A 15,840-nucleotide genomic window follows, 5' to 3' on the forward strand; every position below is an offset into this window, starting at 1 on the left:
AAGTGGGAGGACTGCAGTAGCAGGGGGAAATGGATAAACTGCTATCTTGCAGTAAGCTTTCCCTACACAGCTATAGCAAAGAAAAGGACCCTGCATCATGTCTTAAAGGAGATAAGGTGGGGAAGGCATGCAGAATCAGTCCTCAATTAAAACTGAAGGAGGGAAAAAAACAAAAACAACAAACATCAGTAACAGAAAAAAAAAAGCAAAGCAGAAAAAGGATGGTTGAAGAGTTTAAGAATCTTTTCAGGCCATTAATGGTTGAAAGGGTTCTGAGAAGAAACCAAATCCATTCTCTAAATGGAAATATTAAAGCCCAGAGAGAGACAGGGACTCTATAAGCACACAGAGCAGGTTAGTGAGAGAGCCAAGATGAATTGCCTGGAAAGAAAGAAACTAACAGTTACAGAGGGACAACCTTGAGCCCACCTCATTGGTTATATATATTCTTGTTGCCTCTCTGTGTCAGCTAACGACATACTGCAGGTGTCCCCAGTGATTCAGCCCATAAAAATTTGTTGCACTCTTAATATGGGTTAGGCCTTCCCAGGTAACCAATGCCCTAGTTTCATGAGCCTTGATTATAGTAAAGCAACATTAACTTTTAATTATCAAATTAAAATAACCTCTATAAACCAACTAGATTTAAAAGACATATACAAAACGCTTCACTGAAAAGTTGCAGAATAAGCATAGTTCTCTAGTGCACATAAATCATTCTCCAGGACAGACCATATGTAAGGTCACAAAACAAGTCTCAATAAATTCAAAATTCTTCTCTCATTACAATAAAGTGAAGCTAAAAGTCAATAACAATAAAAGAAAAGGAAAACTCACAAATATGTGGAAATTTAAAATATACTCTTAATCAACCAATGGTTCAAAGAAGAAATTGCAAGGAAAATGAGGAAATATCTTCAGATGAATGAAAATGAAAATACAACACACCAAAATGTATGGGGTGCAGCAAAGGCAGTATTGAGAGGAAAATTTATAGCTCTAAATGTTTAGGTTAAAAAAGCAAAAAGGTCTCAAATCAGAGACTTAAACTCTTGACTGGAGAACCTAGAAAATAGAGATGCAAGCTAAAGCCAAAGCAAATGGAAGGAAGGAAAAAACAAAGATTAGAGTGGAGATAAATAAAATAGAATATAAAAACAATAGAGAGAATCAATAAAACCAAAAATTGATTCTTTGAAAAGATCAATAAAATTGACAAACTTTTAGCTGGACTGACAAAGAAAAAATGAGAAAGGATGCAAATAACTAAAATTAGAAATGAATGGGGGAGGACAAGTTAATGCTTGAATAGTACAGAGTCTTTATTTAGGATAATAGAAAAATTTTAGTAATGGATGGTGGTGATGATATCACAAACATTGTAAATATTATCAACAGCACCGAATTATGTATTTGGATGTAGTTAAAGGGGGAATTTTATGTATTTATGTATATATGGTACTAGAATAAATTTTTTTTAAAAAGCATAGGACTGTACAACATAGCTAGTGAGCCCCATTGTAAAGCCATGGACTATATTTATTTGTACAATTATAATAATATTCTTTCATCATTTGTGACAAATGTATCATACTAATGCAGTGTCAGTGATGCAGGGGGCAGTATATGGGAACTACAATTTCTCTAATAAAAAATTAAACTGACTTTCAGCTCTCACAAGCTTAAGGCCTATCTTGGTCCTTTCCTTACAAGTTCAAAACTCCTCAATTACTTTGTATTTCCTACCAACTCAGAGTTGGGTTTTCTGAAAGAAGATATGGCTTTTCCGTTTATGTTTCTGTCCACCTTCAATGCAGGAGTGAGCACATGGATGACCCCTAGAGGTGAGGATCCAGCAGAGGCTTTGAAGAAGGCCAGATGTAAATTGGAATTCTAGCTCAGTAACTAACTTTTAAGATCTTGGTAAGCCAGTCTCCAAGCTTCTCTGAAAAACTTACATCATGATCTATCTACTTGAGTAGATGGGTGAGAGAATCGAGCTAATTAGTGTGAAAATTGTTTATAAAGCTCTATAAAAATGTTCAAGGTAATGATTATTGTCAACAGATTACCTATTGGTCAAGGAAGGCATTTATATAAGCAGGGTCCCCAAGCCCCTCTCAACTCAGTACATCCATAGCACCTGCTTCTCTACTTCACATCCCTCCTTTCACATGCAATTACTTGCAAAATGTCTATCTTCCCTGCAAGGTTATGTGCTCCATGAGGTCTGCATCTAAGCACAGCACCTGCACAGAATATCACTGTGTGATTGAAGAGAATGTATTAAGAATGTATAAGCTGCCATATGGGTCTTTAAATTTGCCATTTTAACAATTTTCAAGTGAACAATTCAGTGGCAGGAATTACATTTACAATGTTGTGCTACCATCACCTCCATCCATTAGTTTGCAGTATTTTTTCATCACTCAAAAGAGAAACTCTGTACCTATTAAGCAGTAACTCCCTATTGCCCTCCCCTGGTAACCTCTGATCTACTTTCTGTTTCTATGATTTTGCCTTTTCTAGATATTTCATATAAGTAGAAGCATACAATATGGTTTTTTTTCTTTACTTGGGCAGGCATGAGGAATCCAACCTGGGTCTCCAGCATGGCAGGCGAGAACTCTGCCTGCTGAGCCACCATGGCCCACCCTATTTGTTCTTTTTTGTCTAACTTATTTCACTCAACATATTGTTTTCAAGGTTCATTTATGTAGTACTATGTATCCAAATTTCATCTCTTTTTATGGCTAAATAGCATTCTATTGTACAGATATATCACATTTTGTTTATCCATTTTATGTTGATAGACACTTGTATGGTTTTCATCTTTTGGCTATTGTGTACCTTGGTGTACAAGAATCCTTACTTTCATTTCTTTTGGGTATATGCCTAGGAGTGGAATTACAAGTCACATAGTAATTCCATATTGAACTTCTTGAGGAATTGCAGCCTATTTTCCACAGTGGCTCTTCCAGCCCAGCTCTGACCAAAGAGCATATCAGGCATGGAGTTAGACCTGAATTTTAATTAGGACTTACAAACAGGAGAAAATCTTCCACAGTGGCAGCTGGCTGTGCAAAATGGAGGCTAATGCTCTGCAAAGGGAGTAGGGGAAAGTGCAGGGACTTATAAAGGTTTAGGATAAGGAAATTTCATACAGTATGATAAGGGTTTAGGACAACAGTGTGAGAACAGAGTTTCAGCAGGGTTCCATGACACAGGGATTTGTTATCAACAGTGATCAAGAAAGGGGAGTTTCAATGCCTTGTTTATGATACCATTTGTACATTCTTTCCCTTGAGGAGGTTTGATGACCTTTAATGTCTGTCCCTGTCATGTAGGCATCTATCTGAAATGACCTACTCTCAGTATGAAGGGGAATGCTCTCAATATTGTGGGAATCCTGGGCCCTGGATTCTTACAGTGACTATACCATTTTACATTCCTACCAGCAATGCATAGGGGCTCAAATTTCTCCATCTTAGTTAATACCTGCTATATTTCATTTTTTAAATAACAGCATCTTTGTGTGTGTATGAAGTGGTTTCTCATTGTGCTTTTGATTTATGATTCCCTAATGATTATGATGTTAGCATCTTTTCATGTGCTTAGTGACCATTTTTTGTATCATTGGATTATATTTTATTTGGCAAAATATCTATTCCAGTCCTTTGCACATTTTTCAGTTGGGTTGTTATCTCTTTGTTTTGGAGTTGTCTGAGTTCTGTATATATTCTGGATATTAAACACTTATCAGATACATGGTTTTCAAATATTTCTCCATTCTGTAGGTTGCCTTTTCACATTCTTGATAATGTCCTTTGATGCACAAGTTTTTAATTTTGATGAAATTCAATTTATCTATATTGCTCTTGTGCATCATATCTAAAACATAGCTAAGAATCCATCACCAAAAACAAGGTCCTGAAGATTTTCCTCTAAGTTTTCTTCTAAGAGTTTTATGGTTTTAGCTCGTATTCAGGTTGTTGATTCATTTCAATTCAATTTTTGTATATGGTGTGAAGTAGGGTCAAATTTCATTCTTTTACATATGGATATCCAGTTTTCTCAGCTGTCAAACATTTTACTAGGCACAGGACAGTTATTTCATTTAACGTAATGGCCCAATTATCAGGTGAGGGAACTAGGTCCAGAAAGGGAAAGTGACTTGTCCCAAAGTTGAAATCAAATTAACCAGACCCCAAGGCCATGCTACCCCCTTGACTACCCTTCATCTATCATCATCTTCATCATTGTTACAGTCATCATTGAAGTTACCAGTCATGAATGTGGGGATCAGGAAGCAGAGGCCAGGAGTTCTTCCTGTGCCCTGGAAGTATATATTATGAACTCGTCCACTGATGCATTTTCCTCAACCCTAAACATTGCGCTCACCATTTCCTTTGCCCTGAAATGTATCCCACTGAACCCAGAGATCACACAGATGCAGGGGCTGGAACTTTCTGAACAGCTTAAAGAAAAGAGATTAGCCTTGGTCAGAAAGACTTGGATTTGAAGCTCAGCTCTACCACTTGCAAGCTATGTGACCTCTTTTTGCCATCTCATTGGATGATAATAAAAATACTAAGGCTATACATATGAAGGATGTAGCACAAGGCCTGATACATAGGATATTCTCAATAAATATAAACAGCTTCTGACAGTGCTTGAACTCTGCCAGTTACCAGCTAGGATGTGCCATTTACCAGCAAGGATCTTGGGCTTTCCTTGCAAGTTACTTAACCTCTCTGTTCTTGAGCATCCTCATTTGTAAATGATGTTTCTATTTGAGAGGGTTGTGGGAGGATTAATGAGTGTCAGGTGCACGTTTAGTGATGTATTGTTATCATCATCCTTCCTCCGTGGTTTCTCTGGATGAAATCTAGGCCCTGAGGCTTCCTATCACCACACATTTCACTGCCCCTTTCTCTGAGTGCAATATACCTGGCTCATCCATTCAGTTAGTCACTCAGAAAATGTGCCATGAGTGATTACCCTGTGCAGTGCCCTGTAATATACCCTCTGGATAAAGAGGTGAACCAGTCATGGTCTTACTACTCAAGGGGTTCATAGGCCACTCCTTCCTACCTAAAACCTTTTTTTTCCCTCTTAGTTTTCATGAAATGACAGTCTCCTTGTTTTTCTCCTATTTCTTGGCTGTTTCAGAGTTGTCTATGCTTCTTCCTCTACCTACTCTCTCAACTTTGAGGGCTCTGCAGTCAGTCCTAAAACCTCTTGTTAAGCCACGGTCTCTTCCAGTAGCCTGGGTTTCTTACGTGGTTGTCCCTTTCTTTGTCCTGCTTATTTATTATCTCCTGTTTTTGTGGCAGGAATTTCTTCTGTCCAGTCTCATTCAGGACATGCCTGAGAAGAAAAAGCTTTAACTACAAAATCTATATCATACATGATAAAGAAACTTTATCTTGTTTTGTTCATTTGTTTTCTTGGTTGTTTTTAAAGAAATAGTCGTTAATTTTTCTAACTTCTCATTGTTTTAGGACAGATGCCCTGACTTCCAGAAAGAGCAACTTTCACTTTTTAAGAAGCAGACAGGGAGATATTTTACTTGATAACAGAAAGGATAGATTTCGGGCTTTCTTACCTGAGACCCATGGGGGAACTGGTGAAAGAGATAAGAGTTTCCTGGGGCAAATATCAGCAGGTAGTTGTCTGGGAGCTCTTTGCTCCTCCCACACACACTTGCCATCAAACGCCTTTTTTGAGCGGCTAATCCTTGATAGGATCAATCTCAAAATCCCTCAGTTCAGAGATGAAGGAACCTGCATGAGGCTTGCCTTACTGTGATCAGGGTAATTGCCTTGCTTGGCTGTCAGCTCCTTGAGAACACAGCAGCAGGGTGCAGGGTCTGGGCTTTGTAACCAGAGGCTTACATTTGAGTCCCAGCTCTGCCGCGTGCTCCTTGCTGTGTAACCCTGGGTAGGTTATTTAAACTCTGAGCTTCAGTCCCCAACTCTGTAAAATAAGGATTAATAATAAAGCTCACCCTTCTCAGTTCATCACCATCCCTACCTAAGCTACAATTTCTTCCTTATCTCAAAACCTGAGATAAACACCTCTGCCCTTCCTGACTCACTGGGTTGAATACCCAGTAACTCTGAAGTGCTGCCCAAATGTGAAGAATTCAGCACCACATTACAGCACCGAGATCAGGTTTTGTCCTGTGCCAAGTGTGATGAAGCAAGGAAGCAACTCAGAATGTAGATAGAAAACCCATTTCCTCTCTGGTGTCTAGGAGGTAGCAAACTCCACACTAAATTATGTTGCAAATATGCCCCAAGGTAGTTTTAATTTTATTGGCACTGATTTTAATTTACTCTTTAGGCCCCTGATTTCAGGATGAGCTATTGGCTGCTAGCAAGGGGATAGCCCTTCATCACTCGGTTTTAATTAAGGTTCTTAAGTTTGGAAAGAGCAGAGATACTTTTTCCTCCTTCTGTTCTCATTCCGAAGTTGTAATTAAGGGCCCTAAATTAGTGATACATCTTTTGCTCTGACCTGGCCTGGCCACAAAATAATTACTACACTTGAATGCTGGAAAAACTTAAGTTGCATTTATTCATTCATTTAATTCATTCATCCTTCCATTAATTCATTTTTTTATTCATCCTCTCATCAATCTTGAATGACAACCTACTTTATATTAGACCTTATTCTGGTCCTATGGATTGAGAAAAATCAGCAATAGATGGTCCCTGCCCTCAAGGGGCTCACATTCTAATAGGAGAGGGAAATAAACAAAGGATAATTATGGCAGATATTAAGTGCCATGGGAGAGATATATATCTTGAATTCTGAAAGCACACAGGAAGCTGTTAACTCACCCTGAGGGATAAAAGAAAGTTTTCTGAACTGGGATTTTGTACAAGTCCAAGGATGAATACAGTTAGATGCTATATAACTAAAAGGCAATATATAACAGGCAATCTCTAAATTTCAGTAGGTTAATACAGTAAGGATTTATTTCTCTCTCATATCACAGTCTGATGCAGGTCAGGCTACTTTCTGGGCTATTTTACTCCTAGTGTTGACTCAGGGACATAAGCTTCTTCCTCCTTACGCCATCATTTTATTGGGTGGAAGAAGCTCCCATGTAGAAGGTAAAGAGCAAGAATGTGGGTGATTGTGCAGACTGGGCCTCGAAGTGGCAGTTACCAGAACTGTCTATGCCCCATGTGACCCAAACTGATTGGCAAGGGAAGCTGGAAAACGTCTCCATGGCCCCCAATAGGAAATGGGATTGGTGAACATCTATTCCATTTCTGCCTTAAATTTTAAGGGCAGTTTTGGGTGAGCCAGGTAAAGAACCAGAGAAAGGGCATTACAGGCAGAGGAGATAAAGGACATAAATGTGGAAACAAAAGCCTCAAGCACACTGGTTAGAGGTGGCTCCATGCGGCTAAAATGTAGAGGATCAGCTCACAAGTGGCAAGAATTAAGACAAGGCAGAGGGCAGGGACCAGATCATTCAGGTCCTTTCAAAACATTTTAAGGGGCTTAGACTCTATCCTGTGAACAATAGAGAACCATAGAACAGTTTTAACTTGGGAAGTGACGTGGATTAGCTTGCATTTAAAAAGATCACTCTGAAGCGGCCAGGAAACAAGTTAAGAAGCTATTATAGTAGACTGAATAAGGAGATGGGGGTGTGAATCAGACAAGATCCCTATCTTCAAGGAGCTCAGATTTACCAGCTGGATTACAGCTACTGATGTCAAGACCCAAGCATGAAACTACGTGGAGAGGAATGCGGAATTTATTTTAACTGAGGAGGAAAAGAAATTTTAAAAAAGTTTGAGGAAGTTATAACTTCTTTATCTCTTCTAACTCCTCTATCTCATCCATTTTTATGGATGAGGAAAATCAGATGCAGAGAAAGGATGCTACTTGTCCATGATTATTTCTAGCTTACTTTGGAACCAGAACTAGAGCCCCTGGTCCCTGGCCACAGCCTTTCATGCATCCTTCTAACTGGGCCAAAATAAGCCCATAAAGTCAGTTTAGGCACAAAGCATAATCAGGATATCATTGGAATTAGTGTTTCTGGTCTTTGCTATTCCCAGAAAAGGGCTGAATATGTGCAATGAAGAAAATAAAAAGAGGGCAGGCCACGGTGGCTCAGCAGGTAAGAGTGCTTGCCTGCCATGCCCGAGGACCTGGGTTCGATTCCTGGTGCCTGCCCATGTTAAAAAAAATAATAAAATAAAATAAAAAGAATAAGGCCTCAGATCCCATCCAAGTAAATTTCCTAGATCTTTTTCTACTCTATTTCCACTCCTTAGAATGCAATTAGATATGAAAAAGAAATTAGAAGTATAAAAGCTGGAAAGTATGAGATAAAATTGTTATTTATAGGAGTTAAGATTTCATACCTGAAAATCCCCTCATTATTCCCCTCATTATTCAGTCCTCTCCCCCAGGGCATCACTTACCACCTTGCTTTTCCTCAAACATGCCAAGCACATGTTTTGTGCACACACTTTTACATTTACTTCTCTTTCTACCTGGAATGCTCTTGCATCTGATATTCTCAAGTCTAACTCTCTTACTTCATTCAGGTCTCTGCTTTTGCAGCACCCATATTGCTTACTATTTCCTTATCATACTTTGTCTCCATGGAATTAAAACCTCCTAACATCTTATGTATTTATTAATTTGTTTATTTTTTTTTCTCTCCCACTATTTTATCCACTGCCATATCGCCATATCCCTAGTACCCAGAATAATCCCTGGAACAAACCCCAGTGCCTAGAATAGTGTCTGACAAATAGTATGTACCTCAGTAAATACTTGTTGAATAATTAAATAAATGAAAATCCAAGAAAATCAAATAACAAATAATAGCAATAATAATATAATAATAATGGAATTAATGAAGTATCCAGTTACAACCTTAATATGTTAAAACCAAAGCCTTTGTATTTAGAAATAACTACCAATTAGAGAATATAATGGAAGAAAGGATCACATTTACAACAGCAACTAAAACAGAGTAAACAAGAAATGTTCAGGGATGTGTGTGTGTATGTGTGTGTGTGTGTGTGTGTGTGTCTGTCTGTGTATAACTTTTTAAAGTTCTTGCAAAAAAAAATTTGAATAAATGAAAAAGCAAAACTTTCTTGGATGGGACAGTTCATCTTCAATTCCTCCTAGGTTAATCTGTCAATTTAACATGACTGAGATGGATAAAATTAAACAAGTTAATTATAAAGATCCTATAGAAAAATATACAAGAAAATCCAATAATATACTGAGAAACAAAAATAGTGAGGTGATATGAGCCCTCCAAATATTAAAATATATTATAAACTTAAATAAAACTATATGATACTAACACAGGAATAGACAAATAACTGGAATAGAATAGAAAGTCCAAAAATAAACCCAAACACAAAACATTTCTCTGGTTAAGCTGGCTTTTCAAGTCAGTGGGAAAAAGATGGAAAATACAATAATTGGTTCTGGGATGACTGGTTGTTTTCTAAAAATGAAAAATAAAGTTTAATCCTTATTACACATCATACATTCAGGTAAGCTGAAATTTCCAGAAAACATTTAAGTGTAAAAAAATAAAGCAATAAAAATAATAGGATAAACAATAAAGAATTAGACCCAGAAACCACAAAAGATTGATAAATCTGACCATGTAAAAAAGAACATTAAAAAATTTCTACATGGAAAAGTACTAATTAAAGTATATCGGGTGGGCCACGTTGGCTCAGCAGGCAGAGTTCTCGCCTGCCATGCTGGAGACCAGGTTTGATTCCCGGTGCCTGCCCATGCAAAAAAAAGAGTAAAATATATGAAGGGCGGTGCAAACGTAGTTTGGTGGTAGAATTCTCATCTGATCTGCGGGAGACCTGGCTTCGATTCCCGGAGCGTGCATATACCAAAAAACAAAAACAACAGCAACAAAAAAAAACCCTTCCTTTAAAAAAAAAAAAAGAATATCAAAAGACAAGTGCAAACTGAGCAAAAAGTTTTATATTACATATAAGGCAAATTTCTCTAATATGTAGTTTTTATGAGTCAGTGAAAAATAAAGCCCAACAACCCAATTTTGTCCATTTAAAAATGGGCAAAGAATATGAACAGACAATTCATGGAAAGAAAATGCAAATAGTTGTTAAATTTATGAAAAGATGCTCAATCCTATAATAAAAGATAACTATAATAAGAAATTCAGATTAAAAGTAATCTTAGATATTTTTCACCATCGAATTGGCATTTACCAAATCAAGTTCTAATATACCTATGTTATTAAGGTAATTGAGAAAGAGACACTATAATGCATTGCTGGGAGTGTACATTAGTTCTTGAAAAGAGGTCAGGTTATCAATATTTATCAAAATTGCAAATGAATATAGGGCCCAGAAATTCCACTGCTGGGAATTGATCCTTCATATAATTATATATGTGTGAAATGATGTATATACAGAGTCAATCCCTTAGACATTGTTTGAAACAGGAAAAGATTAGAAATAAATGTCTGCCAATAAATAACTGGTTAAATAGTTTATATATAGCTGCATAAAAGAATGAAGTAACTCTTATGTATTAAGAAAAAAAACCATCTCCAAGTACATTAAGAGAAGTAAGCAGATCTGAATAGCATGTTTAGTATGATACCATTTGTAAAAGGATAGAAGGAACTGGGGAGGAATATTTACTTTTATAGGCATAAATCAAATCATTTCTGAAATGACACATGACAACCTAGTAACATCAGTTGCCTCTGGGAGCAAAACTAGGTGACTGGAGGACAGGAGCGGGAGGGAGAATTTCCACTATAAATTCTTCCCAACCATTTGACTTTTGAACCATGTGGACCAAATCAATCTAATTCACCTACTAGTTATTAAAAATGAAATCACATTAGGTGCCAGGTTTCAGGACACAGCAGTGGAAAACAACCAGAATGGTTATCAGAAGAGCTAGATCCTAATTCTGGCTCCTTCAATAATTTGCTGACCAACTTTAAGCAAGCAACTTCCTCACTCAGAGCTGATCCCAAAAAGGTCAGAGAAGCTGTTTTTCAAGACCTTCTCTTGCTCCAACAACAGAGATATAAATTGCAGTTTTTCCTTACACATTTCTTAAATCATCCCTCTACCTCCTTCTTTCCACTGCAGCTCATCAAAAGCTCAAAGGAAAAGACAGACAATTGGAGAAAATAAAATTGCAAAGATGACTTTTATAGGGCTCCTGTTGAATCATTGTGTATTCCACCTCCAAAGCTGAAAATGATGAGTTTAATATCACACAGAGCAGTGCATCTTGTATCTCTCAAAAGACAGCTTATGCTACCCAGAGAACTGGGAGCTCGGCAAGACATAATTTTTCACTCCAACTCTGAGGCAAATGAAATGACAATCATCGGGCCTACATTCTAGAAGTGACACAGTTTTCATTTAGTTTTAACTTTGTTTGAAAGTGTCCCGAGGAGGGAGAAATCCTTGTAAGCTTGGGTTTACTTCTTTCCCAGGACTGTGCTAGAAAGGGGATGCAAAGTCTACCAGGGTTTGCATTGGCTGTTTCTAGTGTTTGGCCATTGATGAAGATAAGTTAATTATGCTGGGGGTCAGGAGACCTAGATTCTAGTTCCAGTTAACCTATGAGCTGGGGCAAGTTCCTTCCCTATTTGGAACATCTGTTACCCAAAGAAAGGATTCATAAGTATAAATTAGGCTGATATATTTGAAAAATATGATTTGAGGAACATAGTAGGATTTGAGATCTAATGGCCTGAAAAATCTCCCCAATTCCATTACAGTGTCTGGAGTCATTTCTCTGGGATCATTTGTTTCATCAATCTGCATATAGTCACGTGTATCTTTCACATGCCATTACTGAGGTCTTTATAGACAACCCCTCTACCTTCAGGGAGTTCATAGATGGAAAGGCTAACAAATAATTTCGTATCAAGCTAGGAAGTGTCTTAAAGATGCATAGGTAGAGAGGATCGTCGGACTAGTCAGTGTTATCTTTACAGATTACAAAGGTTTTTGGGTTTTTTCCCACAAATATAATATTATATATTGCAGGGGAGTAAGTAGGCAGAGAAATTATGGAAGGAGGCTAAATAAGAGTTTACCAAAATGTCATCTATAAAACTCCAAGAATATTGCCTGGCATGCATGAGATAGGCAGGATAAGATAGTAATTGTTATTACTGTAATTGCTCCCCAGTATATTCTCTGAGGTTGATATTATACCCATCTTCAGATAAGGAAGCTAAGGCTTAATGTGGGGGATGATTATCCCAGGCTTCCCAACAAGAAATGGGAGTCTGGGGCAAAACCACAGGCAGCACCAATGGAAATACAATTATGTTACCTGGAAGGGATTTTTCATTAATCATAGAAATGAGTTCTGCAAATGTCTTTAGTCATTAATGTATTAACTGTTCTGAGTAGGTGACATCATGACTTAACCCAACAAAAGCCTCACCTCTTCAGATGCGAGATCCCATCGAAAGAGGGATGCTAATGGCAGCGCTTTGAGACACTGAGGACAAATAGTGTTGAAGTGAAGATAAATTGATCCTCACCAGTCTCAATCTCTTCAGTCACATTGCAAATGACTGCTAAATCTGCAGACAGCCAGGGCCACTTCTGGAAATGTGTGTGTGTGTGTGTGTGTGTGTGTGTGTGTGTGTGTGTGTGTGGTCTCTGATCCCTTTAAGGCAAGCTTCGCAGTCCCCGACTTCTCATTTGTGCTGTCCTTTCTCTCAACAGAAAACAAGCCTGGAGTTTTATATTGACATCCACGCCCACTCTACCATGATGAATGGCTTCATGTACGGCAACATCTTTGAGGATGAGGAACGGTTCCAAAGGCAGGCCATTTTCCCCAAGCTCCTCTGCCAGAATGCTGAGGACTTCTCTTATGTAAGTCTGGAGTGCTTGGCCAGCCCCAGCTCTCCAGCCACCCCACCCCACCCCTTTCCCCTCTCCCTCTCTTTCTCCTCACTCAGTTTAGTTTCCTTTAAAATTTACAGACCATGTGCTCTGTACCAGGTTCTGAACGAGTGATAAAGATAGAGGTGGAAAGCTATGGCCATGCCCTCAAGCAGCTCATAACCATTTTAGGAGAATCTTTGGAAAGGTAGCATTTGATCTGTCTGATGAACTGGCATTTGTTTAGTTGATCTGACTCCAGCATTAACAAGGGAAAGAAACTCACTGAGCACCTACCACATGTCAGACCCTGCCTCAGGGTCTGCTGTCAGTTCTTTAAAAATGAGCTTAGCATGTCTCCTGAAAGGGATCATACACCCACCATTCTTTTCCTCCATGATGCTTACTCAGCCTCAGTTTCTTTGTCAGTTATTTGGGGGTGATTATTTTTTTGTCCTGTCACATCATAGCTTCCTGGAAGGACAAAATGCAATAATAAATATGAAAGTACTTTACAAGCAGTAAAGACCCAAAAAACTCCACAGACTTTTGCTGTTACTCCCCACCCTACATGCTGAGGAAGGCTGGAGAGGCGATGGGATGAGAGTGGGAATAATGTGTATGAAAAAAACAGTATTGCCCATGACAGACTCTGGGATCTCTCCTGTAACTACTTGCTGAAGGGTCCTTTGGGAACTATTGTTTTTTTTTATCTCTTTGCTTTGTGTATACGATATATTGTGCAATAAAAAGTTATAAAAATTCTTTTAAAAAAGAATGTATTTACCAATAAAACAAAACAAAGCGAAACAAAAACAATATTGCAAATAGGAAGGGAGTGAAGAAAGGGAATCAGCATGTGGTATGGGGACAGAGAAGAGGGTTTCTGCACATTTTCCTTTGCTTTGATACTAAATCTCTGAGGCCTCTTATTTCCATGTGGCCAGAGGGAGAGAGGCCCACAAAGGTCTTAGCAACTTTTGAAGTTGATGAGCTAAAAACTCTTCTCCCCATTGCCTCAGGGCTGGACATTAGTGGAGATGATGAATTCTCTGCATGGTAAGATACACTTCAAATCTCAGAATCTTCGAATGCCAGACCAGGAAAGGAACTGGAGATCATTCAGCTCAGTCCCCTCTTTATACCCAAGAGGCACCAATAGCCCAGAGAAGTTGTCTTATGCAAGGTCGCCCAACATTTAGTACAAGGATTGAAGCAGGTGGCTTCCTCATTTGCAGCTCCATGGGACAAAAAACAGCCATCCTTGTTCTATTAGGAATCGCCGTAGGATGGCCGTCCTGGCTTTTTGAAGCCACTCCAATTTCAGAACTGACTGTGGTCCCTAGGTCTAGTTTCTGAAAGACTGGGTCATAGGCCCCAGAGATTGTCCCAAGGGTGAGGAGATTCCCAGGGCCTACAAGAGGGCATAGTCAGGGGACCAATTTGGGGGCTTGTCTGATAACATTCCTACCTCACAGGCTGCATAAGAACTCAGGCCTGGAGATAAGGTCATACATCCTAGTCTAACCTCTGACTCTCCTCTCCTTTGATCCTCAGTGCCCCTCATAACCCTGTGAAAGAGATGTTATTGTTCTCTCCACTTAAAGATGAGAAAACCAAGACTAAAACAAGGCAATCTGCCTAATATCACATGATTAGTAAGTGATAGAATGTGTTTTTGAACAGAAGACTTGAAACTATGATCTGCTTGCTTTTTCCTTTCTCTATCAATTGTAACAAGTGTTGTTAGCACCCTAGTGAAAATTCAGCCATGGTTTCTGCTCTCTGGTGACGTTGGACATAAGTTCATCTATCCCTAGTGGAAGAGGAGCATAGTGAAGGAAACATTGGGGTACCTGAGTCAGGTAGTCCTGGGTTTGAATATGTGCTATTTCATTTACCAGTTGAAACATACTCCATCTCTCTAAGCCTTGGTTTCTTCATTTATGGAGGAACTAAATTATAACACCCCGTATGAGGTTCTTTTGAAGCTTAAATGAGCTACTACATGGGAAACAGTCTCATAATATTGAAAGGGCTTCACAAATTTTAGTTCTGATTTTCATCATAAAATAGTTGCTTCTTTCTCCCCATCTACTTTTTTTTTTTTTTTTTTTTTTTTTTTTTTTAAAGGAAAGACAGAGAGAAGGAAGGAAGGATAGAAGGAAGGAAGGAAGGAAGAAAGGGAAACATTTTTAAACATTTTCTTGTTTTATTGTATTCTGTTTCTCCGTTTTTGTTACATGGGCTGGGGCCGGGAATCGAACCGAGGTCCTCCGGCATAGCAGGCAAGCACTTTGCCCGCTGAGCCACCGCGGCCCGCCCTCCCCATCTACTTTTCCCTGCTCCATCTGTCCCCATTCAAAATCAACTCTCCCCAGACATTGGTTGAATGCAGTTACTATGCTGCTAATGCTTTTAGTGAATTATGTTTTCTTATTTAATCGATTCCTAAAATAATTACATGATATGGGGTTAATATCCCACTTTTCAGATGAGGAAACTGAGTCCAAGAGCTATTTTATGATGGCCAGCAGTTGCCCTACCCTGATTCTCTTCTCTCAACTCTGTTTGTTACAGTCCAGCACATCCTTTAACCGGGATGCTGTGAAAGCAGGAACTGGCCGTCGCTTCCTTGGTGGACTCCTGGATCACACTTCCTATTGCTATACCCTCGAAGTCTCTTTCTACAGCTACATCATTGGTGGCACCACAGCTGCTGTGCCCTACACTGAAGAAGCCTGTATCCTTGGCAAATCCCGACTCAGCCCAGGGCTATCTCTCATCCAGCCAAGGATATGTTCATCTGGTAAGATATACTAGGCAGGTCAGAAATTAAGTCCCAACTCAGGTAAGAGCTGAGAGTCTGGAGTAGAGATAGAGGGCACTGGTTCTGCTGGTGCATCTTTGGATTGTC

The 15,840-nt window shown here is 38.8% G+C and overlaps 1 protein-coding gene across 3 annotated transcripts in view; it reads left to right on the plus strand.

Moving 5' to 3' along the window:
* Positions 1-15,840, plus strand: part of LOC143674264 (BEN domain-containing protein 5) — a 1,810,590-nt gene that overhangs the window by 1,729,222 nt on the left and 65,528 nt on the right. For all 3 annotated transcript variants that reach the window (XM_077149723.1, XM_077149722.1, XM_077149726.1), the window contains exons 10-11: positions 12,762-12,914; positions 15,504-15,666. In XM_077149723.1, coding sequence (XP_077005838.1) covers positions 12,762-12,914; positions 15,504-15,666 — 316 coding nt within the window. The remainder of the gene's footprint in view (positions 1-12,761; positions 12,915-15,503; positions 15,667-15,840) is intronic.

Source organism: Tamandua tetradactyla, chromosome 2 (assembly GCF_023851605.1).
Source record: "Tamandua tetradactyla isolate mTamTet1 chromosome 2, mTamTet1.pri, whole genome shotgun sequence".
In the NCBI taxonomy this organism is placed as follows: domain Eukaryota; kingdom Metazoa; phylum Chordata; class Mammalia; order Pilosa; family Myrmecophagidae; genus Tamandua; species Tamandua tetradactyla.